The sequence below is a fragment of the Indicator indicator genome, chromosome 16, assembly GCF_027791375.1.
Source record: "Indicator indicator isolate 239-I01 chromosome 16, UM_Iind_1.1, whole genome shotgun sequence".
NCBI lineage: Eukaryota > Metazoa > Chordata > Aves > Piciformes > Indicatoridae > Indicator > Indicator indicator.
This window is the reverse complement of record NC_072025.1, coordinates 15384109-15407986: the sequence shown is the minus strand read 5'-3', so window position 1 is coordinate 15407986 and position 23878 is coordinate 15384109. Positions and strand designations below refer to the sequence as shown.

The following is a 23878-nucleotide window of genomic DNA, read 5'->3' as shown; positions in this document are numbered from 1 at the left end:
CAGTTTTGGGCTCCCCAGTTCAAGAGGGACAGGGAGGGCTACAAGGATGATTAAGGGACTGGAGCACTGCCTTATGAGGAGAGGCTGAGAGACCTGGAGCTTTTTAGTCTGGAGAAGACTGAGAAGGGATTTAATAAATGTTTATAAATATCTGAGGGCTGGTTGTCAAAAGGGAGGGGACAGGCTCTGCTCAGTTGCACCCTGTGATAGGACAAGGGGCAATGGATAGAAACTACAGCACAGGAGGTTCCACCTCAGCATGAGGAGGAACTTCTTCACTGTGAGGGTCACAGAGCACTGGAACAGGTTCCCCAGAGAGGTTGTGGAGTCTCCTCTGGAGACTTTCAAGACCATTCTGGATGCATTCCTGTGTGACCTGTGCTAGATTCTATGATCCTGCTCTGACAGTGGAGTTGGACTCAATGATCTCCAGAGGTCTCTTCCAACCCCTAACATCCTGTGATCCTGTGAACTTTCTAGCCTGCTAAGAGAAGAGCCCAACCTTTTTGTTTGTTCTGCCTCTGCTTGGAGCTCTGTGGAGCTGTTAGAGCATTAGGAAGGTTGTGTGCCACAAAGGTGGAGTTGGGTTGATGTTTCTAAGATATGTTTTTGTTTGATTTGGGTGATGTTTTTTTGATAGACTGCAAGAACAACAGAGTGATAAAGCCCGTTCACAGATGTCCACTGCCTTCTTCCACTGTAAGCAGCTGCATTGTTGTGGTCTTCAGAGGCCTCCATCAGCCAGCCCAAGGCCTGCTGAACTTCCATCTTTGCTCAAAACTATCAGAACTGCTGCTTGTTATTGGTCACTGTAATTTTGCAGAGAGTGCTTGTGACCTACAGGACCCAGAATGGGCCTTAGAAATAATTCCATTAAAGCATTCAGTTAAGCTAGTTACTAATGACCTGGCCTGTACTTGAACTAATGAAGTGGGAGGACATTATCCATGAAGGTAAAGGCAGTCCCATTGCCCAGGCCCTGTGTGTTTCCCATTTCTGTAACAGATTTAAAGGGCACTTCTGGATTTCCATGGCCAAAGGGAATCCCCTGCTAGGATAAAACTGGAATCTTCTGCCAGCTAATCCTTCTTCCTTTCTCCCCACATTAGGGATGTTCTGGGACATATCCAAGACAGAAAGGGACATGGCCACAATACAGTGCTCTCTGATAATCTTGAGCCAGGAAAAGAATCCTTGGGGGTGATCCCAGCTGGCACATGGTAATGACCATTTGGCTGCTTTATCTTGCAGTAGGGGTAGTTCAGCCTCAGGCTCAGGCCCAGAATGAAAGGAGGTGGACAGGTGGCTTCCAGCCATGTTTCCCTTCCTCCTCCTTGTGCTTCTGGAGATCAACACCTATATTTGCAAAAAATCCAATGATTTTACCTGTGGAGAATGTAACTGTGACTGAAGCTTAAGTAGGTGTGGACAGTAGGAGCTCTCCTTCATGCAAGAGTAACAGGCAGGGGAGAGAACGGACACCTTCCTTCATGGCATGGTTAGGGCCATTAGTCAGTTCTGGCAATAGGACAAGAAGAAATGACCTCAAGTTGCACCAGGGCAGATTTAGGTTTGATATTAAGAAAAATTCCTTCCCCAAAAGGGTTGCCACATCTGGAACAGGCTGTCCAGGGCAGTGGTGAAGTCCCCATGCCTGGGGTGCTGAGGGACATGCTTTAGTGGTGACCTGGCAGTGCCGGGTTAACGGTTGGACTTGATGATCTTGAAGGTCTCTTCCAGCCAAAATGATTCTATGATCTGAGCCCTTAATCTTGTAGACAGTCATATGAGCTTAGTCAGTCTGAGATGATGAAACCATGTTGGGAGCAACTAGGTGATGAACAGACTAAGCAGAAACTCCTTGAACTAGTATTTAGTCTCATGATTTCCAACACAAAACTTGCCCTGCTAAAAGCTTTTTCTCCTCTTGTTTGAGTTATATTCCTTTCCATGGGCAGAAATGAGGCTGGAGCCATCCCCTGGCCCAGAATGCAGCCCTTGTTCTTACCCATGTGTGCTGCAGCTGCAGGTATGTCTTTGCTTCCACGATTTTTTCATCTCAGCCATTTCATAGAATCAGAATTGTTTTGGTCAGAAGAGACCTAAGATCATCAAATCCATCCTTTGACCCAACCAGCATCATGGAATGGTTTAGGTTGGAAGAGACCTTAAAGATCATGTAGTCCAACCCCACTCCTAGAGTGAGCAAGGTCATCTTTAACTAGAACAGGTGGCTCAGAGACCAGTCCAACCAGACCTTGAACATTTCCAGGGCTGGGGGCATCTTATTATGGCTGGTTATGGCCCACCTTCAGTCAAATTTGCTTCCTGCCCCTCTGTGCATCAACAAAGCTTCCAAATAGTTCTGGTGTAGACACTGAAGTTGAAGCAGTGCAGCTGTGTGAAGTTGGAGTGAATGTGGAGTAAGAGCAATGAGTTCACTTTGCCTGAGCTAGTGAACAGTCCTTGGATATCCCCAGTTTTCCATGGTCCCCACTCCCCTCGTGTAGCCCTGCCATCTCCTTTCAGGGGGCAAAGCTGTAAATGAGGACCTAAAATCCATCTCCAACAAGGTCCAAGACACATCGACTGTTACAGATTAGTTGGTGATATTTATGGAAATCAGCTGAACACTTCTGCAGTTCGTGCAGTTGCTAATTACTGTTTAGCTCATTGGGAAGGGTAGCACATACTGGAAAAGTACAAATCGATAGGAAAGTTCCTTCCCTGTCTTGCAGGAGTGATGATAAAGTATAAATTATTGAAGAAAATTAAGTATTCTAATTGGGGAATGTTCCCCTATTACTAAGTAAAGGCAGCCATTAGCACCTGATTTGCATTTTATCCCATGCAGCAGGAAATGTTTAAGTTGACAAATAGGATATTTAATACAGCAACAGATCCTTGGCAGTTAGATATTAACAACTGTTACTGCTGTGATTTATTCACCATTATAAAAAGGGCATTACTATGTGCATATGATTCAGAAATTAACTCCAGTTTACCAAGAGGCCTTGACTGCCTGACCTCTTAATATCCTTCTAATGATGCCATTTACCATTCAGAGGCTTATTCAAGTCATTCACTGCTAGATTTGTTTTAAAGGGGTCCACTCTAGGGCAGATCTTTGCGTGCCTTAACATTTCTCACTGGTGTAGCAGGCACAAGCATTTTTTAAGTGGGAAAAGCTCAGGTTGTTGGGGTAGAGGAGCCTGGCAGAAGAAATCCATGACTGCTTGAGAGTGGTCTCAAGGAGAAGGACTTGGGGGTGCCAGTTGATGAAAAACTCAGCATGGGCTGGCAAGATGCACTTGCAGCCCAGAAGGCAACCGTGGGCTGGGCTGCATCAAAGAAGGAGCAAGGGAAGGAGAGGATTCTGCCCCTGAGCTCTGCTCTGCTAAGACCCCACCTGGAGTGCTGTGCCCAGTTCTGGACATGGAACTGTTGGAGCAGGACCCAGAGGAGGACACTGACAATGATCACAGACATGGAGTGTCTGCCCTGAGAGGCTGAGAGAGTTTGGGCTGTTCAGCCTGGAGAAGGTGCCAGGGAGAACATAGAGCTGCCTTCTAGTACCTGAAGGGGGGCTACAGGAGAGCATGGGGAGGGACTTTTTACAATGGCTTGTAGTGATAGGAAGAGGGGCAAAGGCTTTGGGCAGGAAGAGGGGAGATTGAAGAAATTCTTTACAGTGAGGGTGGGGAGACACTGGAACAGTGACCAGGGAGGTCATGGATACCCCTCCCTGGAGATGTTCAAGGCCAGGTTGGATGAGGCTTTCAGCAACCTGAATTAGTGGAAGCTGTCCCTGCCCATGGCAGGGTGGGTTGCAACTAGACAATTTTTAAGGTGTCTCCCAACCCAACCCATTCTATGATATTTCCTTCTGCTACATCCATGGCCTCACAAATCCTAACTGGCTTTTGTGTGCTTTAATGCTTTGAAATCTTCTTGAGGTTCATGTGAGGCTTGTATCGTTGCCTGCAAGTATGCCCTGCATGTGGGTGAGGTGGGATGTGTTCCACTGGCAGCCATACAACCTTATGGTCTGATTCTTGTGTAGTGAAAGGAGTATAAGTCTGAATTAGCACCACAAAACAGTGTGGGTGGAAGCAGAACCACACTGTAAGTCTTTAGCCTTTGGCTTCTGGAGCTTCCCTTTTTCTCTCTCTAAATACCCAGTTGGATCTCTAAGTTGACTTCGTGTAACCTTAATTATTCTTCAGCTGATATTTCCCATCTGGAGAATTACCTATTTACTGTCATGGAGGCTTTAGAGCTGTTGAGCTCACCTCTCTGCTTTTCTTGCTAGTACAAGGCACCTGTTTTGTCCTCAGCCTCTTGGTTTTCTCTCAAAAGTTGTGTTTGAAGTTCCCATCTGGAAGTGGTTGATGCATCAGCAGAAGGGAACTTGAAGTGTGCAACCCAACATGCATGAAAACAAATGATTTCCACGATTGCTGGGTTTCATCCTTCTTATTCTCTCCTTTTTCTATATAATTTTAATGCTCCTGTTTGTGTCCTGCTTAGGTATGGGCAACAGACCTTGACCTTTGCTACAGTGACCAGCTGGCCTTGACTCAGCTCATGTTGTATGTGACAGATGGAAACCTGGATTGTCACTCCAGCCGCTTTGAAGTGTCTCTTGGTGCAAAGAAAATGAAAAGCCAATGTATTCAGCATGAGGAGACAAAAACTGTAAGTGATGGTTTGGTCACAAAGAAAATTATTAATGTAAACTCCCCAAAAATCTCCTAGATCACAGCTCTAGAGGAGCCCCTTGCACGTTTAAACTCAGAGAATGCCAGGTTGGAAGGGACCCCAAGGATCATCTGCTACTTTTAGCTTTTACAAGGTTGATAAAGTAAATAGGATACTATCAGGTTAGAAATCAGAGGTTCTGGATGCTTATGGGTGCCTGATTATTCATCCTTTGTAGTCAGTCCCATTGATTTGTGGTAGTAACTAACTTCTAAATATTTCAGGGAGTTTTCAAGTTGTAAAAAAATGTGGTAATTTATATGTTGGAAGGGAAAGAAGGAGATTAAAGCACTGCCCTGATTATAGGAGTAACTTAAAAGCAATCCAGAAGAAATCTGAGCCTTCAGTTCATGAGCTGTGCTGTGGGATCAGAAGTCAGAGCACTCAACTTCTCCCTTATGCACAGAACTGAGAGTTAACCAATCAGGGCTGCAGCTGCAGAAGGATCTGGACATGTAATTCCCTCCCAGCTTTCACTTGAGTTAAGCCTGAATATTAGTTCTCAGAAAATTCATCTAACTGCTGAGTAGTAATCATTCAGTATTAATTATGGACACAGTCATTTGAGTGGGAAGAAACACTCAGAGCACCCTAACCATGATGAGTTCCATAAGCAGGGATACCCAGTCACACTCTTTCCTGCTTGCTTTCTCTGGACCAGAGTTACAAAGCTCAAGGAGGAGAAGCTCCTCTTTGCACCACCAAGCAAGAGAGCTGAGCCCTGAAGTCCCCTTGCTCAATTTTTCTGTTGCCATATGAGGTTCATCCTAACTCAATGTGATGTGCTGTGGCCTCACATGTGCTCAGCTCTCTGTAGGTGCTCAGGACTGCAGGCTTAGGTGCTGAAATGATGAGTGCTGTGGCACTTGCTCCTTGTGGATCTCACTTTGAATGTCCCTGGAAACTCTTGAGATTGTGTCTGTAATAGGGATGGGGTTTTAAATAAGGTGATATTTGAGTTTTGCTTTGAAATCCTTACAAACACACTGTCACAGAAGGATGGCTAAGCATGGTTAACATGTTACTTGGTTATTACCTGATTTGTTATGTTAGAGCCCTCTTGGTGCAGGATTTCCTATGGCTGTGGAACCTGAGACTGTCCCTCTGGGGCTTATCAGAAAGATGGGGCCCAGCTTTTAGCAGGGCCTGTTGTGACAGGACAGGGGGTGATGGTTTAACTGAAAGAGGGAGATTTAGATTAGAGAGAGAGACATTTTTTTACACTGAGGATGGTGAGATGCTGGTCCAGGTTACCCAGAGAGGTAGGAGATGCCCTATCCCTGGACCCACTGCAGGTCAGGTTGTCTGGGGCTCTGAGCAACCTGCTCTAGTGGCCACTGTCCCTGCTGGCTGCAGGGAGGCTGGACTAGATGACCTTTAAAGGTCCCTTCCAACCCAAACTATTCCATAATTCTCAGAAGGGAAGAAAGGCCTTCAGAGCAGTGACAGAAGAAATGAAGGTATATGTCTATAACACATATTAGGATATAAACCAGATGCTGTTTTACCCATTTTGACACAAGATTCACAACTCCCTGCTTTTCCTACACAGAGGAGGAATGCAGCACCACTCCAAAAATGTCATGGAACTATGATTTAGAGGTTAATGAGCTCTTGATCTATTGTTCTTGTCAAGCAACCACTTTTAGTCGAAGTAAATTAGAGATGATTAGTCCCAGTAGTTCAAGTTTTAGAAATGAAAAGTAATCAAGTAGCAACTTTTTTTTTAATTAATATTCTGTCAGAATTAACATAAACTATCACTATATCCTTTCTTTTGCTTCTTCCTGTATTTCTGAGGGGTTTATCTCCTTAAGAGTTAACTCCTAAGAATGTGTTCTGGCAGGAAAATGTCTTTAGGAAAAGAAACAAACAAACAGAGAGACAAATGCTTTTCCAGCACATGATCTGTAATGAATGATTAAGTAAAACACTTTGTGTGAAATTATGATGTTAATAATGGTTCTGTCCCTTTGAATTTATGATATACTCTCCATCCTGGTGGGTTTGATTTTGATAAAACGGGAGTTTTGCACAAGGATTTTATTTTTAGAAAGGCTTCTTTGAAAGAACAAATTTCCTAGATACTGCTGCTCCTGTAATTATGTACAAAACCAATCACTCATTATAGTTAGGATACATTATCTTCTAGACAGATGAGGCTAAATAAGCAACACATTAATAATTCATCCTGCAGTTCATTATGCATGTGTGTGCATGCTTTGTAGCTGAAATAAGCACCTCATCAACCTGATGCCAACCCTTAAACAATAGTTCTGTGTTATTGCAGCCACATTCAAGTTTACGCTTGTTAAACTGCTACTTGGATTATTTTATCAAGCATTCATTTATTTGTGGTCCCCTACTGCAGAGAACAGATTTTGGAAGCTCCTTTTTTAAGTTAATGACTTGAGCAATGGGTGTTATTAATTCTCCGAATATTATAAACATGATTAATTTTCAGGCAGAGATGTATCGCAGAAGGATTTCAGCTATGTCAACTTACATGAGTCAATGTCAAAACAAATATCATTTGAGGAGAAAGGCTGTGAATTACACGCTCCAACTTGCAGCATCCCCACCCTCAATCAACCATCAGAGGAGAGCCTCAATTTAGAACATCTCTGTTCACTTCTGCTCAAGGCAACAGCTCCGTTCTTTTGCCCTGAGAGTTCCAACTCACAGCAGCATCCCTGCTCTCAATGAACCACTGGAGGAGAGCCTTGGTTTGGGAGAACTTCTCTGTTCACTTTTGCTCAAGTCAACATCTCTGTTTTTTTGTTGAGAGTTACAATTCACAGCATCCCTGCTCTCAGTGAACCGTCAGAGGACAGCCTGGGTTTAGGAGCTCTATGTTCACTTCTGCTCAAGTAAACATCTCTGTTCTTTTGTCTGAAGAGTTTCAGCTCAATGCAGAACTGATTTTTTTATCCTTAGTATGACCTCCACTGCTATCAGTTGTATGGCTCCTTGGAGTCACTGTGCCTTGTTTCCTCAAAGACCTGGTTTGAGCTAGACCAGAAGAGATTTTGGTCAGTGATGTCACTTCTTAGCTCAGTCTCTGCTTGGTGCAGGCACGTTATAAAATTCAGAGCAGGTTCTTGCAGACAGTGGCTGCTTCTAGCAGTGAGAACACTGATGGGGAAGAGTCCCTGCCAAGGGTTAGGGTGCAGACCAAGGGCACTGCCACAGCTTGTGCCCCTTGTTGGGGTGCAGTAAACCAGAGGTAGCACCTGCAGGGAGGAGTGGATAGTTCAGGTGACCCTCAACTGACCAACAAGGGATTCTATCCTTTGGATGTCACATTCAGGATAAAGCTGAGAGATCACCAGGGTCAAGCCTCTTCTTCAATGCTGTCGACCCAAGAGGATTCTGTCCTTTCTGCCTTCAATCCCAGACTCTGTGTTCCTGAATCCAGTTCCAGAATCCAGATCCTGAATGCAGTTCCCATCTGCTGCTGAGTCCAGCGTAGGCCTTCTCCCACAGCATCAGTGATGACAGTGACATCACTGCCAATCAGGGGTTGGGTTCCATATTGGTTTATTGTCTCTATTTCATTTTATTGCTACTGTTTTCATTAAAGCTGTTTCAGTTTTCTTTCCCAACCCATCAGTCTCTCTCCCTTATTCCCTTTGGGAAGGCAGAGGGGTTCATAGAGAGCATTTGTCACTCATCTAGTGGCTGGCCCAGCCCTGACCCTTGACAACCTGCTGGGAAAATCATGCACACTCATGCTCAGGCTTGGAGAAACCCAACTTCAAAACCTACTGATGCTCTGCTTTGGAATTGCTGCTGTCAAGAGGAACCATCTCTAGAACAGAATATGTAACCAGAGGGCAGGATGGGTTCAGAGGGTCAACTCCGAGTGATTTCACAGGGCTCAGTTACCAGTGAGGCTGTGGCAATACCAAAATGTGACTTTCTAAATAACTACAGACCTCATAGATCTGACAGACCTCATCTATCATAAAAGGTTTTACTACAGTTTGAGGTGAGGGTTTAATTTTGCTGCATGGCAACGTCTCTGTTCAACAGACATTGTGAGGAACAGGAATTCATCCAAGGGGAGCCTGACACTGACACAAGGTCATTGAGAAAAAGCCATTTAAATAGTAAATCATAGAATCAGAGAATGGGTTGGGTTGGAAGAGACCTTAAAGATCACCTAGTTCCAACCCCCTGCCATAGGCAGGGACACCTCCCACTAGCCCAAGCGGGAGGCCTCATCTAACCTGGCTTTGAACAGCTCCAGGGAGGGGACATCCATAACCTCCCTGGGCAACCTGTTCCAGTGTCTCCCCACCCTCACTGTAAAGAATTTCTTCCTAATCTCCAGTCTAAATTGCTGGTTTCTGATATAACCTGGTGTGAAAGTCAAGATTCTTCTGTTGTTTTCTTCAGCCTTCTCCACTCAGCAGCCGGTGTGCAGTAGCAAGCACTCAACTGAGGCACTCCAGCCTTTCTGGAATCTACTACAACATTCTCCTCCAGATGTGTAAAGCTCGTGGTGTTGGATTTGACCTCCAGGTATGAAGGGGGAAGAGTGGAAAACAGGATGTGCACTCTGCATAACTGCTGTATGTAAATTCTGATACAGTGAAACCACGTAAAGTTTTAGTGCTCTCTTTAGCATAAGATAATGTTTGTGTTGCTCTGCAGTTCTTTGTTGCTCTGCAGTTGTTTTGTTGAAGAAAGCTTGGTATAAATCAGAATTGATTTCATTCTACACTGTTTTCATGATGCCAAGTAATGAACTCTTAATTGCATGAGGTAGTTCCTGTGTAAATTAGTCTGATACTTTAACACAGCCTCCTTCACCTGGGGTATCAATGGTGAAGAGCTGCAGTGCTGAGATATCTGATTTGGATGAAGACTGGAAGCTGTGAAGGATGAGGAGTGTTACACCATGTTTATGTTATACCACAGGGAGTGGGGAGTGGGACTTCAGCATGCAGAATAGAAGGCTCCGGGGACACCTTATAGTGGTATTCAAGTACCTGAAGGGGGCCTACAAGAAAGCCCAGAAGAGACCTTTTACAAGGACTTGCAATGATAGGATGAGGGGGAATGGACTGAAGCTTGAAAAGGGCAGATTTAGACTTGAAGATCAGGAAGAAACTCTTCACAGTGAGGGTGGTGAGACACTGGGAGAGGTTGCCCAGGAGGTTGTGGATGCCCCCTCCCTGGAGGTGCTCAAGGCCAGGCTGAATGAGGCCTTGAACAACCTGGTTTAGTGGGAGGTGTCTCTGCCCATGGCAGGGGGCTTGGAACTAGACGATCTTTAAGGTCCCTTCCAACCCATTCTGTGCATCTATGAGTGAGATAGGGGCTCTCTCAGAGACTACCAAGACAGTGCTGTCCCAGTGGGGTTGTTCATACAGCACAAAGGATGGTGGCTGTCACCAGGGTTTGGGACCTTGCCAGCACCAAGTCCTGAGAGTTCTTGGCCACCATAGGGCCCTTTTGCACACCTGTGCACCCATAAGAGAACACAGACCTTCAGAGGTCATGAGATTGGGTGATACTGGACCACAGGAAGAGGAATGAAGACACGAAATGCAGTCTGCTAGGAAAGGAGTGCTTAAAGCTTCTGGGCAGAGCTGAAAAGAAGGAAATGTAAAGAGTTTGGAAGCTGGTAGATGAGACAGAACAGCAATGGAGATTTGAGAACCTAGGGCACAGGGCTTCAGGGGGGACTGCAGGGCTTTACAGGCTTGCTCTGTACAAACCCTCCCCAGGACAGCAGCTCATGAGGCCCCTCACAGTGACACGTCATAACTGTCACTTAGCACATCTAACAGCCAAACTGTGGGGTTGGCTGCTGACCAGACTGTCACCAGCGTCATGCCTGTGATGGACCTGAGCAGAAGGTTAATGCAGGGTCATGTCCTGTGTATGTCTAAGGTGAAGTATAAGCTTTAGGAACAGGAAAAGTTAAACACATTATCACTGTCTTTAGTTAAGGCTTTCAGGAGTTAATCAGTCTCTGGATAAAAATGACTGTGTGGAGATAATTTTTAAGACACTTAGGGCCATCTTTTACTGCTCTAGAACAAAAACTATTTGCTATTGAATAGACTCTGCTGTGTGTCATAAAGTTAATGTATTCTCTACAGTAAGTTAGAGCCATCGTCTACTTACTCTGAGCCACAAACCACTGCACACAGCTCAAACCAGCCTTTCTCAGATAGGTTACATACAGACTGTCCCTGTGTAACACAACTGTTGTAACTATGGCTGATTTAGGAATAATTAAAGCAACTTTGTCTTTTTCTTTAACAGGAGAAACAGGGAACAGTTTTTATCTTGTATGAAGACCAGAAGCGATCCAGGCTGGGAATGATGTAAGCAAACACTGTCAGTGACACAGCTGGAGGAGTGGTGATACCCTGTCAGGCTGTGCTGCTGTTCAGTGAGACCTGGCCAGGCCACAGACCTGAGGGAGTGCAAGCTTATTGAAGTTCAACAAAGTCCCTAGTGTGGTCACATCTGAAGTACTGTGTTCAGTTCTGGGCTCCCCAGGACTGGAGTGAGTCCAGCAGAGGCTACAAAGCTGCTGAGGGGCCTGGAGCATCTCTGTGAGGAAGAAAGGCTGAGAGCCCTGGGGCTGTGTAGCCTGGAGAAGAGCAGCCTGAGAGGAGATATTCTCAATGCTCAGCAAGAGCTGAAGGGTGGGGGCAAGGGGATGGGGCCAGACTCTTTTCAGTGGTGCTCAGTGACAGGACAAGGGGCAAGGGGCACAAAGTGGAACCCAGAAGGTTCCATCTGCACATGAAGAGAAACTTCTTTGGTGTGAGGGTGCTGGAGCCCTGGAGCAGGTTGCCCAGAGAGGTTGTGGAGTCTCCTTCTCTGGAGAAATTCCAAACCCACCTGACTGTTCTTCTGGGTAATTAGCTGGGAGGTTGGGCTGGGTGATCCTCAGAGATCCCTTCCCATCCCCACCATGCTGAGATTCTGTGAGAACAAACCTGATCTTCATTCTTCAGAAACTGAGCAATGGTAGTCAGGTAACAACAATTCTGGTAGCTTGGTAATATTTCAGACATACGAGAGCATCATCTGCACTGAATGAAAACCTCTCCTTGGAGAGAACTGATGTAAAGCTTATTGCCAAAATAACATGTAATGAGTGAGGGGCTGTGAGATAGCCTGTTCTCAGTCTGTTCTGCCTTCCTGTGATGCTGGAGCATGGCCTGGATAAGGAAACAGCTTCCCTGAGTGCTGGATGGGACTGGGCAAGTATTGTGAAGGGTAGGACAATTGAAAACGATCTGACAAACTGAAGGAACTATCTGAAAAACAGAATGACATCCAGTTGGAACCAGGAGCAAGAAATTGCAGTGATAGTAGTAATGAAGGTGAGGAACAAGTAGCCCTGCAGAAGAGGGTCTGAAAATTACAGTGGCTTACAGCCTGCAAGTCACAATGGCATTATCTTATGGAAGGAAGTAAACAATATTAACCTGAAAACATCAGAAGTAATCCTTCCATTCTGTTCAGAGACATCAGTAGAAAATGTTGAGAGTCCCAGGAAGCATGACTCAGAAGGCCAGGCTAAAGAGGACAGAGAGGAGGAGGCAGAAGTGAGGTCTGCTAATGATCTTCAAACACATAAAAAGCCTCTGTGGGAAGGAAAAAATCTGATTTCCAGGTCTTTGGCAGTAGGACAAGAAGACCTGAACTTAACTTGCAGTCAGGGAGATTCATGCTTAGCAAAAGAAATATTTCTGGTAGTAAGGGAAGTGAAGAACTAATTAGATTGTTCAGTGCAGTTGTCATTGACAGCTTCTAGTAACAGATGAGACAAACCTCTGTCAGGATGATGTAAGGAGCATTGATCCTGCCCGAGCACAGGGAATGGCCTAAATGAATCCTAAAGATTGTTTCTAGGTCTGTGATTCTTTCAGCCTGCCCAAGCTCCCTGTGGATGAGGCTGTTAGTAAGGTACAGGCAAGTCAGATTTGTTCCAAGCTTGGGTGTTCCTTTAGGATACTGCCCCTACCTGTAGTCACAGTATGGGCAGCTCACACGATGGAGCTGTCAGATAAAACTGAAAGAACAGCAGCACACAAGAACCTGTAAAATATCTACAGGAGCCACTTTCAAAGTGGTTTAGGCAACTGACAGTGTTCCATAAGCTGCTGAACTCTCCTAATAGCCCCCTGATACTGAAAGATGAGCCTTTCCTTCCCTGATCCCACCTCTGGAATCCTCCTCCCTTCTGACCCTCCTTTTGCAGTGCCTCTGGCATGTCTACACCTCTCCAGGAGTTAATGCATCTCAAAAACTAAGCAGAAAGCTCTGTGTTATTGGGCTGATTTTCTATGAGGCTCAGATAGAATCAGTCTATAGAGGGTACATAGTGAGCAGGAGAGCTGTGCAAGATAGATGGGGAGGAGCTGAGGAGAGGAGCAGAACCTGCCCTCCTCAGAGCCAGTGGACTCTTGGGTTGGCTTCTCCCTGTGTTAGCCACACCCTGGAAAGTGGAACCTTTATGTTAGGGGTACTGCATCCTGATTACATTCTTGCTAACTCCTTTGGAACAATACATGCTAGAGAAGTGGAAGCTCAGTGTGTATGCATGCTTCTGGCTCTTTACAACTCCCTGAAAGGAGACTGGAGCCAGGTGGGGGTTGGTCTCTTCTCCCAGGGAAAAAGTGATAGGACAAGAGGAAACAGCCTCAAGTTGTAGCAGGGCAGGTTTAGGTTGGACATTAGGAAGCATTTCTTCATGGAAAGAGTCATCAGGGCCTGGCCCAGGGAAGTGGTGGAGTCCCCATCCCTGAAGGGTTTTCAGAGCAGTGGAGATGTGCTCTGGTGCTGAGGGACATGGTTTAGTGATGGGCTTGGCAGTGTTAGGTTAAGAGTTAGACCTGACGATTTCTGAGGCCGTTTTCAACCAGCAGGGAGGTTGGAGCAGATGACCTCTAAGGTCCCTTCCAATCTAGGACATTCTATGACTCTATGATACGTGTAGAGAGTCTGCATGTGCCACTGAGAAACCAAAGCCTCAGAAGTTCCAACAACCTAAGAAATGCTGAAGTGTCTCCTTCTCAGATGTCTTGCACAAGCTGCAGGCAGAAGCAACAGTTCTCCTGAACTAATTTAGGTCTTGAGAGTGTTCTGCTCTCAGTCCTAACTCAACAGTAGCCTTTTACCCAGAGCAGCTGAACCCTCACCGCTTCCTTCTGCAAAGTTGATTAATAAAAATTATTTATTGCACAAATCCTTTTTGTTGACAAGTTAAAATGGAGCCTCATCTTTCATATCTCCCTGAAGATTGCCACCTTGTGAGATTGAAAACACTCATTAAATTCCATCAGCAGACAGGCACAAATGAGAGGGTGATTGTTTTTAAGCATGTGAAGGGAATCATCGGTAAACTCATTTGTTTGGATATCATTAACAGAACAATCGGAGAGGATCTCCAGGGGGTCCTCCTGACCTTTGCTCGCAATCTCTTCATCATCCATCAAGAAATATCACCACCTAATATGCAAGGCGAGACCAATTTTAAGGTGAGGTGTTAATTAACTAACGATCCTGGTTAATTTCTGTACAAGGGCTGAAAATACCTCATGCTGTATCATAAACAAGTGCTAAACCATTCCTTTTTTATTGGTAGCAGCATGTATTTTGCAGTGTCTAGGTCAATATGGTAAGTCTCCCAATGAGCCTGTTAGTTAAATTTAAGTTGGAAACTTTTTTCTTTGAAAAGAGAAATAGTTGAGCCTGAAGCGATTTGTCATGCAACGCTCCTGACTGTCCTCTCTAGGAGCAGAGGAGCTGCCTCAGTCAGTTCCATCATAGATTCATAGCATGGTTTGGGTTGGAAGGCACCTTAAAGATCTTCCAGTTCCACATCCCCCACCATGGGCAGGAACACCTTCCACTAGACCAGATGGCTCAAGGCCTTGTCCAGCCTGGCCTTGAAACCTCTAAGGAGGGGACAGTTGTCACAATTGTCTGTTTTAAAGGGACACCATTGAAGTAAGAATCTGAAAATAGGAACAAACTTCTACATTTCTAATAGCTCCTTGAAATATTAACACTGATTTCTTCTAAGCAGGCAGGCACGTAATCCCTTAGTTCACATCTTTCACCCTGCCATCCACTTTGTAAGTCGGTTTTGCTCCCAATTTTCTCCACTCGCCCATCCCTCAGGGCCAGAGGATGCTCTGGGGTGGTACAGGTGGAGGCAGGACAAAGCACTGGGGCTCCTCAGTCTGGGAATGTTCCCTCAGGAACACCCACCTTTACTTCGAAGCTCCTTTGTGATGACCTCGCTGGCGAAAGGAGCCAGGAAAGCAATAATGAATCCAACCCTGTGCCCTGCAAGAAGTGCTCATTACAATGATGCTTTCTGATTCCAGAGAATAGCTGAACTTTCCAGAGGGAGTTCTGCTGCTAAAATGTATCACCTTTAACTTCAGAAAGTTTCTAAGATCCTCTCTTTCATCCTTTTGTGCAAAGATGAAGGGGAGCACTGTTACAGATTTATATCTTAAATCACAGAATGTCATTTGGATCAGATTCTTTCCAGTGTGCCTGCATTTTCCTCTGGCAAGCAGAGTGTGAAGAGATGGTTTTAGAGAAGACCTAATTAAATTTTAACATGTTCAGTTTCGGGGCCCTCACTCCAAGAGGGTGCTCAAGTGGTTCCAAAGAAGGGCAGGGAAGCTGGTGAAGGGTCTGGAGAACAGGTTTGGTGAGGAGCAGTTGAGAGAATTGGGGTTATTCAGCCTGGAAAAAAGGAGGCTGAGGAGAGACCTTCTGGCTCTTTACACCTCCCTGAAATGAGGTTGAAGCAGGTGGGGGTTGATCTCTTCTTCCAAAGAACAAGCAGCATGTCAAGAGGAAATGGCCTCAAGCTGCAGCAAGGGAGGGTTAGGTTGGACATGAGGAACAATTTCTTCCCCAAAAGGGTTGTCAATGTCTGGCCCAGGCTGCCCAGGGCAGTGATGGATTCCTTATCCCTGGAGGGATTTGAAGGACATTTATATGTGGTGCTGAGGGCCATGGGTTAGTGGTGATGTAGCAGTGCTGGGTTAATGGTTGGACTTGATGATCTTAAAAGTCACTTCCAGCCTAAAAAATTTTGTGATTCCGTTACAGAAGAAACAAAAAAACCTCCAAACCCTATTTTTCAGTATGAGGGAGTAAAAAGCAATCACTGAAGAAAAATCTCAAAAGAAACTTCCTAGTGAGTTAACAATGATTTACATAGATGAAAGAACACCTGCTGGCTAATTACAATTACAGATTGCACCAAGCTGTATTTTTTATTTACCTGAGGTTTGTACCTATTTACTAATAGTTCCCCCACCTGCCCCCAAAGTAATAGTAACTTTAATGGGTGCAACATGTCCTGTGTCACACCAGTTACCTTTCCCAGGCAGGCACAAGCAGCTGTGCATGCTGCCTGCTGCATTTCATTGTAATACCCATTAAATAACTTGTGTTCCTCAACTCTGTTGCAGATGGCAGTGCAAGGCATCGCAGCCATTCTAGGGACTACAGCAGGAAACACACTGGAATGGGAAGAGGAGCAACCCTTGACAGCAGATGTTCTGGAAGAATAGTTAAAGGGAAAGGTTTATGTGCCTTATTTTATCTTCTGGAAAGGCTTCCTCAGCTGTAAGAGCAGGTTTGGCTTTCCCTCTGCGTCAGCAGCTGAAATGACAGGAACTGAGGCAGCATATTTCATAGAATCATAGAATGGGTTGGGTTGGAAGAAACTTTAGAGATCATCTAGTTCCAAACCCCTGTGCTATAATTAAAGACCCCTTCCACTGGACCAGGTGGCTCAAGGCCCCATCCAACCTGGCCTTGAACACTTCCAGGGAGGGGGCATTTACGACTTCCTTGAGCAACCTGTTGCAGTGTCTCACCACCCTCACTGTAAAGAATTTGTTCCTAATATTCAGTCTGTGTCTCTTCTCCAGTTTCAGTCCATTGCCCCTCATCCTATCACTACAAGCCCTTGTAAAAAGTCCCTCCCCAGCTTGCTTCTAGGTCCCTTTTGGGTACTGGAAGGCTGCTCTAAGGTCTCCCTGGAGCCTTCTCCAGGCTGAACAGCCCAAACTCTTGCAGACAGTTCCCACAGGGGAGGTGCTCCAGTCCTCTGATCATCTTCAAGGCCTCCTCTGGACCTGCTCCAGCAGTCTGATGTCCCTCTTGTGCTGGGGGCACCAGAACTGGATGTAGTACTCCAGGTGAGGTCTCACCAGAGCAGAGCAGAATCACCTCCCTGCCCTGCTGGCCACACTTTTGATACAGCCCAGCACACAGTTGCCTTCTGGGCTGCAAGTGACTGTTGCCAGCTCATGTTGAGTTTATCATCAGCTGACACCCCCATGTCCTTCTCAGCACTGCTCTCGAGGCACTCCTTGCTCAGCCTGTATTTGTGCTTGGGATTGCCTTGCCCCTGGTGTAGGATTTGGCACTTGGCCTCGTTTCTGCAATTTCCAAGTGTGTTTAGAAGAATCTCTCTTCTTGTTCAGAAATCAAATGCTGAGAAGCAGATGCCTGTGATAAATGCCCCTGATGTTCACACTGTTGTTTCTGAAGTACAGTATCTGATTTCAGAATCTTTTGTCCTTGTCCATAAATCATGCCAGGAGATCATCCTCTACTGAAAAGAGGAGGGATTTAAAAGCCATGCAGATGTGGTGCTGAGGGACATGGCAGCAAACTTGGTACTGTTGGGTTAATGGTTGGATTTGATCATCTTAAAGCTCTTTTTCAGCCTAAACGATTCTATGATTCTAACTATCTTTGAAATTCCTTCCCAAAAAGCTCATGCAAAACCAGTTTTAAAGACAAATAACAAATGTGACCAAGCAGTTGCAGCAGATCATTGCCCAGGTTTCCTCATGCCTGAGTCTTTGATCCATTCTATTTATGTGTTATCTTTTGTGTCAGCCTTTTTCTCTTCTGCTTTGGTGACAGGAGTAATTAACTGCAGATGAGAACGTTTGCATAAATGCTGATCCCTGCTTCAAATAAAAATCCACAAGAATATTTTTGTTTCGTTCTTGTTTGGTTGGTTTTGTTCCTTTCTGACATGCAATGTCAATATGGCTTGGGCTTGGATGCACCAGAGCCAGACGGATTCTTTTCTAAGGGGAAATTTAGACCAGGAATGAGATTCCTGGAAGTCCTTACTCTTAATGTTAGAAATGAAAGTAAATGAGGTATTTTTGGCTGTGGTAGGTACAACAATGATATCGTACTTGTTAGGAAATTATATGCCAGAGTGTAATTTGCTTATTAGTTCTTCCTACAAGCTAAATTGGGGCTTGTAGGGGCTTTGAGGGGCTGCAGAACAATCTTGTTTATTTTCCTCGCTGCATATGTAATGAACTCTCTCCTACTTTAATACTCTTTGTAGAGTTCTCACCTAGCTTCCTTTTCAAGCTGTACAACATCCCTGTTTGGTCAGTAGAAGCAGTATCCTGGGGAAAAAGGAGGCACAGAAGTGCATAGCAGCACCAAGCTAGTTTCTTAAGGGTTAAGGAAAATGAAGCCTCAATCCAAGCCAGAACAACATAAGGTCTGAGAGGCTCATTAGTTCACTGGCACTTAATAGACTGCAGTGTCCTAGGAGTAAAGGAAACCTGCACTTCCTTATGTCTTTGTTCTGTTCTGATAAAAGAAAACTATACCTGTTTTTGCAGGAAACAAGTGACCTGAAAGTCTCCATGGTGAGAGAGATTTCTCAGTATGTGCAAATAGTGAAATGTATTTTGAAGGGAAAAAAAGTTTTTAATTACTATTAACACTTCTGAGCATTAAGCTGATAGGATTGAAATGGCTTTGGAGTTTCACATTCAACTCCCATGCTGCTGGGGACAAAAGTGTTGGTTTTTTTTAGCAATACAGCAGATAAAAAAATGAAATTATTTAAAAATAAAAGGTCAGAGATATAGTCATGATTATCCTGGAATACTTACTCCCACTCACCAAAGGCAGAAGAGAGATCTTGGACTGTAGCTTGAATTTCAGAACACGAGCTAGAGAACAGAGCAAGTGGAGATCAAAAGATAAAAGGTAGGCCAGATGTGGCTGCCCATTAGAAATCACCAGAGAATTCTGAGGCTAAGAACAGCACAAGCCCAAGCTGGTTCCCCAGCTGCAAGGTATGGAAGGACGAGAGAGGCAGTGGGATTTGGCAACAGCAGTGGAGGAAGATGCAAAGGTTTCATGGTTCTGATGGGCCAGACCTGCAAACAAAGATGTGTGCTCTGCTGACAGCACTTCATGGGTGTTAGTTTTTTGTGATGACATACTATCTGTAGCACACATTCTACCCATGTCAGGTCATTCTCCTGAGAGAACATTACCATTGATAAATGGAAACTGGATCTCCTCTTTTAGATACTCCAGTTTAAAGCCCTACTGGAAAAAAAAAGGCATTTAGCCTGTTTACACATTTAGAATGACACCTCTTGAGCACAGAGCAAAGAACAGTTCATCACTACAACCACTTCCAGATCTCTTCTGAAATATTTACCTTACCCATTTTCTGAAAGATCTCCAATACTTCATTCCAATAGGTCAGGAGGATTTACCCCTCCCAAGGAGGGGGTAAGGCAACAACTCCCTGGAATTTGAAGGCTATCCTGGTCAGTCCTCCTCAACATTTCACAGTGATTAGCTAGCATCACTTCCCATTTAACAGATCATCTATCATAGATCTGAGGTACTGTTTCGTTTTAGACTACAGCTTTTGTTACAGCAATCAGGCACTAAAGATTAGGAACAGACTGTCCTATGTCCACTTTTTAAGTGGTAATTTTGACCGTGAAACATAAAAGCTTAACATAACTCATAAGGTGTAGTACATAAATTGAGCCCTTCACCACAGTGAGCCACAGCATCAGCTTCCACCTTGTTCTCTATCCTCATTGATGCCACTAATAAAGAAAGGTATTAAAGCTAACTATATGCTCTATTAATTATAGGAGGGTGAACTGGAGTCAGAGTTGTTGCTGATGATTAATAATTACTGATTCTACACACATGTAGTACATTGTAGTAAATAAACAGGGTACATTGTTGGGTAGTAATTGATTAATTAGCACATTCGTACTACATAGCTCAGTGGTTGAAGATCGCTGAGTTTGGGATATTGCTTGAAATTATTAGAAAGAAAAATCTGTTCCTATTTCTCAGTTTAGAATCATAGAATGGTTTGGGTTAGAAGGGACCTTTAAAAATCACCTAGTCCAAGATATTTTTATTAAGCCTTTTTGCCTCAAACAGAACATTCAGTGGTTCAAAACCTTATCTTTTATTTACAATCAGGGAATAGTGGCTATGATTTTTAAGTATTTCTCTTCAAGGGGTCTAAGGCTTTCGAAGAACTATCTTTAACTTGATGTCACTGCCAAATTTCACCAAGTAAAATCAAAGCAGCTCAATATATTCTCCCCGAGGGTGCATTAACCTGGGTTGATGCTGCAGCAACACCCGGGCTGCTCCCGCCAGCACACAAGCTGTAAGCAAAACCGTTTCTAATTACGTAATTACACAGATTTTCTGTATATCCTCGCACGAATGTGGACGCCTCTCTCTGGCAGGATGATTCAGTGCCCGTGCCGCCTCTGCCCGCTCCCGCCTCACCTCAGTGTGGAGAGCTACGCAGCTGCTTTGGAGCCTCTCCCCCTGCCCTGACCCTCCCCTCAGGAAGCTGCACTGCCCCGCTCTCCCTCACACCCGCAGCCTCGGGCCAGCCCCGCCGCTTCCACTGGCGAAGGCAGCTCCACAGCTGCCACGGCCGGGGTGACCCTGCCGCCGCCCGTTCCCCGCCCTCCGGCGACACGCAGGCGCGGTGGCGGCGCAGGCGCGGCGACCACAGCGCTGGGTGCGGGGGACATGGGGGGGGGTCCCCGCGGGATGTGGGCGCTCAAGCGGGTGCACGAAGCGGTTGTGGGGCTGCTGCTGTGGCGGGGAACGGCGGAGTCCCGTCCCGCCGCCTCGGAGGTGCTGAGCCAGCACCTGCGGCAGCGCCGTTTGCCCCACTGGACCTCGTACTGCGTGAAGTACAGCGCTGTCCACAACGACCAGTTCGGCCTCTCCCACTTCAACTGGCGGGTGAACGGCGCCAACTACCACATCCTGCGCACCGGCTGCTTCCCCTTCATCAAGTACCACTGCTCCCGCGCCGCCCCGCAGGACCTGGCGCTGCAGAACGCCGCCTTCACCGCCCTCAAGGTTCTCAACGCTGGTGAGTCATGGCCCGGGCCGGCTCCGAGGCCTCCCGTCAGCTTCCCTCGCCCGGGTGTGAGGCGGGCGGAAAGGTGCAAGCTCACGGCTGCTGCAGGCGGAGGGTGGAGGAGGGAGGCGCTGCAGGCGGGCGGGCCGGGCTCTGGAGGGACGGTCCCGGGAAGGGGGACGCGGGGGCGGTGAGGTTAAAGCGGCGGCAGCCAGGTGCTTCTGGCTGCGGGCAGCAGCGCTCCGCTCCCGCCGCGGTCCTCTCCTTTAACTCTTCCGCCTGAAGCTGGGGAACCCGTCGGAGGCGCCTCGTCCTCTGCCCTGTTCTCGGGTCGGACCGGGCGGCGTGAGGAAACCAATCACAAAATGCGCGAGTTTTCGCCTGCTGTGGGAGCGTAGAGCTCTCCTCTGAGTAAATCGATATTCTAGGAGCTTATTCCTTGGATTAAATCGATACTCTTGGGGGTTTTACCGAGTTGGTGTTTCTCTGTCCTGTTGCGAGAGAGAAGAATTAAACCGCCTTAAAGCAAAGGCACCAGCGGTTGTTATTTACATGGCTAACACCAGTATGGATTATTTTCCATACAAAAAATCTATGTTCTTTCCCCTAAGCAAACGCATGAGTGCTAGAGGAAGCACAACAGTTTGTTTCTTAGACGGTGCCTGGGCTAATTTGTTACCTCTTACATACAGGCAGTGTCTAATGTATTGGAGGGCTGGAGCCATGCTTGATCCAAAAGTGCCACTGTAATATAAATGCTTATAAATAAAACTGCGCCGTCAGTACCTTATTAATAGAAAAATGGACATAGATAAATCTTGAAATGTATTATTATTCCAAATTTAGCATACGGATACGGTATTGATGTAAATGGTGATAGTCACGTAATCAATTTCATCCGTTTCTTGTTTTCATATTTCATTTGAAAAATAAGCCTCATTGGCTTTGCAATTCTTCAGTAACATTTGCAAAACGTATCTGCTGCTCCTCATTTTTTTGATCTTTCCAACTGATACAGTGAGAAAACGTCATCACAGAGATTTCTTAGTAATAACTTGAAATCCGATTATTTTTCGCTTCACATAGTCTTTTCATCTTCCCTGCTTTTCTTGCAGCTACTCTGCATGTTTCTCATTTATTTAAAATATTTTATCATTAGCAAGCATGGCAGAAAAGAGAGATGACTTCTTAGAGAATCTATCTTAAGCACTTTGGATAACTTAAAGTATGTTAAATTTGGTGGCTTTGTACCTTAATGAATTCTTTAGTTTTTCCTAAGTAAAATACTATCATCTGGAATAGGTGAGTAACTCGGCAGTGCTTTTCTATACAAATATTACATATACACTTCTATATATGCATCTCTCTGCTCACTGCAGTTTTGTTGGAGTGGTTAGTCTTGACCACTAATCAGATTTTCCCCAAGAGCAGCTTCATGTTGATCTATGAAATCTCTGCCTGTTTTCCCTCCCATCTCTCCTCTGATACAGACTCTGAGTTGATAACTAAGTGGATGCCTGGGGAGTTTGTGTTTCAGCATTTATATATTTCCCCCCCCCGTAGTTGGCAGAAATCAGGCTGCATACACAACCATATTTGGCTTCTTTCACACTGCTCTTCTCCTGTTTTCTTTCTCTATGAATTCCTGCATATTGCTGCTTTTCTTAAGCTGCTTTCTGATCCCTGTGTGCTTCATAAACAAGAAGGGTGTTACGTCTTGATAGCTGCTTGCAAGCATTTCAGTAAAGACAAAAGATTAAGAAGGCAGCTTTTACTGGAATGCTTAGCTCTGATTTAATTTTTGTTTTCACTGTCAGTAGGTGGATTTCATTTTCCTGGCTTGCTGTCATTGTATGTAACGTGTTTTTGTCTTTCCGTAGGCATCCCAACTTTGCTATATGGAATTGGCTCCTGGTTCTTTGTCAGTGTCACAGAGACTGTTCACACAAGCCATGGCCCAGTTACTATTTATTTTCTAAATAAAGAAGATGAAGGTGCCATGTACTGAAATCCTGCCCTCAAGTTACCTGTCTTTTGGTGGGTTTCTGTGTTGCAGCTGCTGCAAATATCCGCTCCCTCTACCTCAAAACAACTGAAGGCAACTTTGTTGTTGCGTTGTGTTCTCTTAACATGCTGTCTTCAGGAAGCTTGGTGGACTTTGTGGGCAGAAGAGATTTATTTTTGCAGAGGTCAGTAAACTTGAAAAAAATTAGAAGCTGTGGGAAAAGAATTAATATTCCAGAGGGTGTTTAGAATTTATGGAAATTAGTGACTGGCAGTGCTGAACAAACTTGTGACCATTTAGAGATATATCTGCCAACTTACAGAGCTGAGTTGTGGTACAAGGGCAAGGGAGGTGTGAATACACTGGGCATTTTCAGAATGTCTCTGGGAAGACCTAGCTGCTTAGGTTTAGACTGATGAGATGTTTCATAATGCACTGATAGTATATGCAGTGCATTTGAATGAATCCGTGGCACTGCCTAGTCAAAATTACCTTGAAGACTATGGAGAAATACCACCTCAGAAGTTAAAATGGCTGTATCACATTTCTTCTAATAATATTTAAATAAAATATCTAAAATACCTTTTATGCTTCTACCTTCTGTAATTCTTGAAGTCCAGATACCTGCATTATTATTATTTCTATTGCTACTATTATTTGTTGTGAATCTAGGTTGCTTCACAGGTAAGTAAGAAAACCTAAGTAATAAAGGTTACATCCCCTGTGTTAATTTACAAATTGCTGATATTTGTAATTAATACAGGAGAAGGAGAATACTGCCTTTTTTTTTTTTCTTCTTTTTTCTTTTGGATGCAGAATATCTGATTTTTGCAGTTGTAACTGAGCACAGCTCTAACAGACAGATACAATGATGGAATGACTTAAATTCAGTT

The 23878-nt window shown here is 45.0% G+C and overlaps 2 protein-coding genes across 2 annotated transcripts in view; both read left to right on the top strand.

Annotated features, from left to right (window-relative positions):
• Positions 1–16343, top strand: part of IQCH (IQ motif containing H) — a 75408-nt gene extending 59065 nt beyond the window's left edge. The window contains exons 17-21 of the mRNA XM_054387739.1: positions 4531–4698; positions 9163–9288; positions 11044–11105; positions 14171–14279; positions 16242–16343. Of these exons, the coding sequence (XP_054243714.1) occupies positions 4531–4698; positions 9163–9288; positions 11044–11105; positions 14171–14279; positions 16242–16343 (567 nt within the window). The remainder of the gene's footprint in view (positions 1–4530; positions 4699–9162; positions 9289–11043; positions 11106–14170; positions 14280–16241) is intronic.
• Positions 16344–20661: 4318 nt separating this feature from the next.
• C16H15orf61 (chromosome 16 C15orf61 homolog) lies at positions 20662–23516 on the top strand. Its single transcript, XM_054388186.1, has 2 exons — positions 20662–20992; positions 22861–23516. Exons 1-2 carry the CDS (start codon positions 20662–20664, stop codon positions 22986–22988), a joined length of 459 nt encoding a protein of 152 aa, XP_054244161.1. The 3' UTR covers positions 22989–23516.
• Positions 23517–23878: the final 362 nt, after the last annotated feature.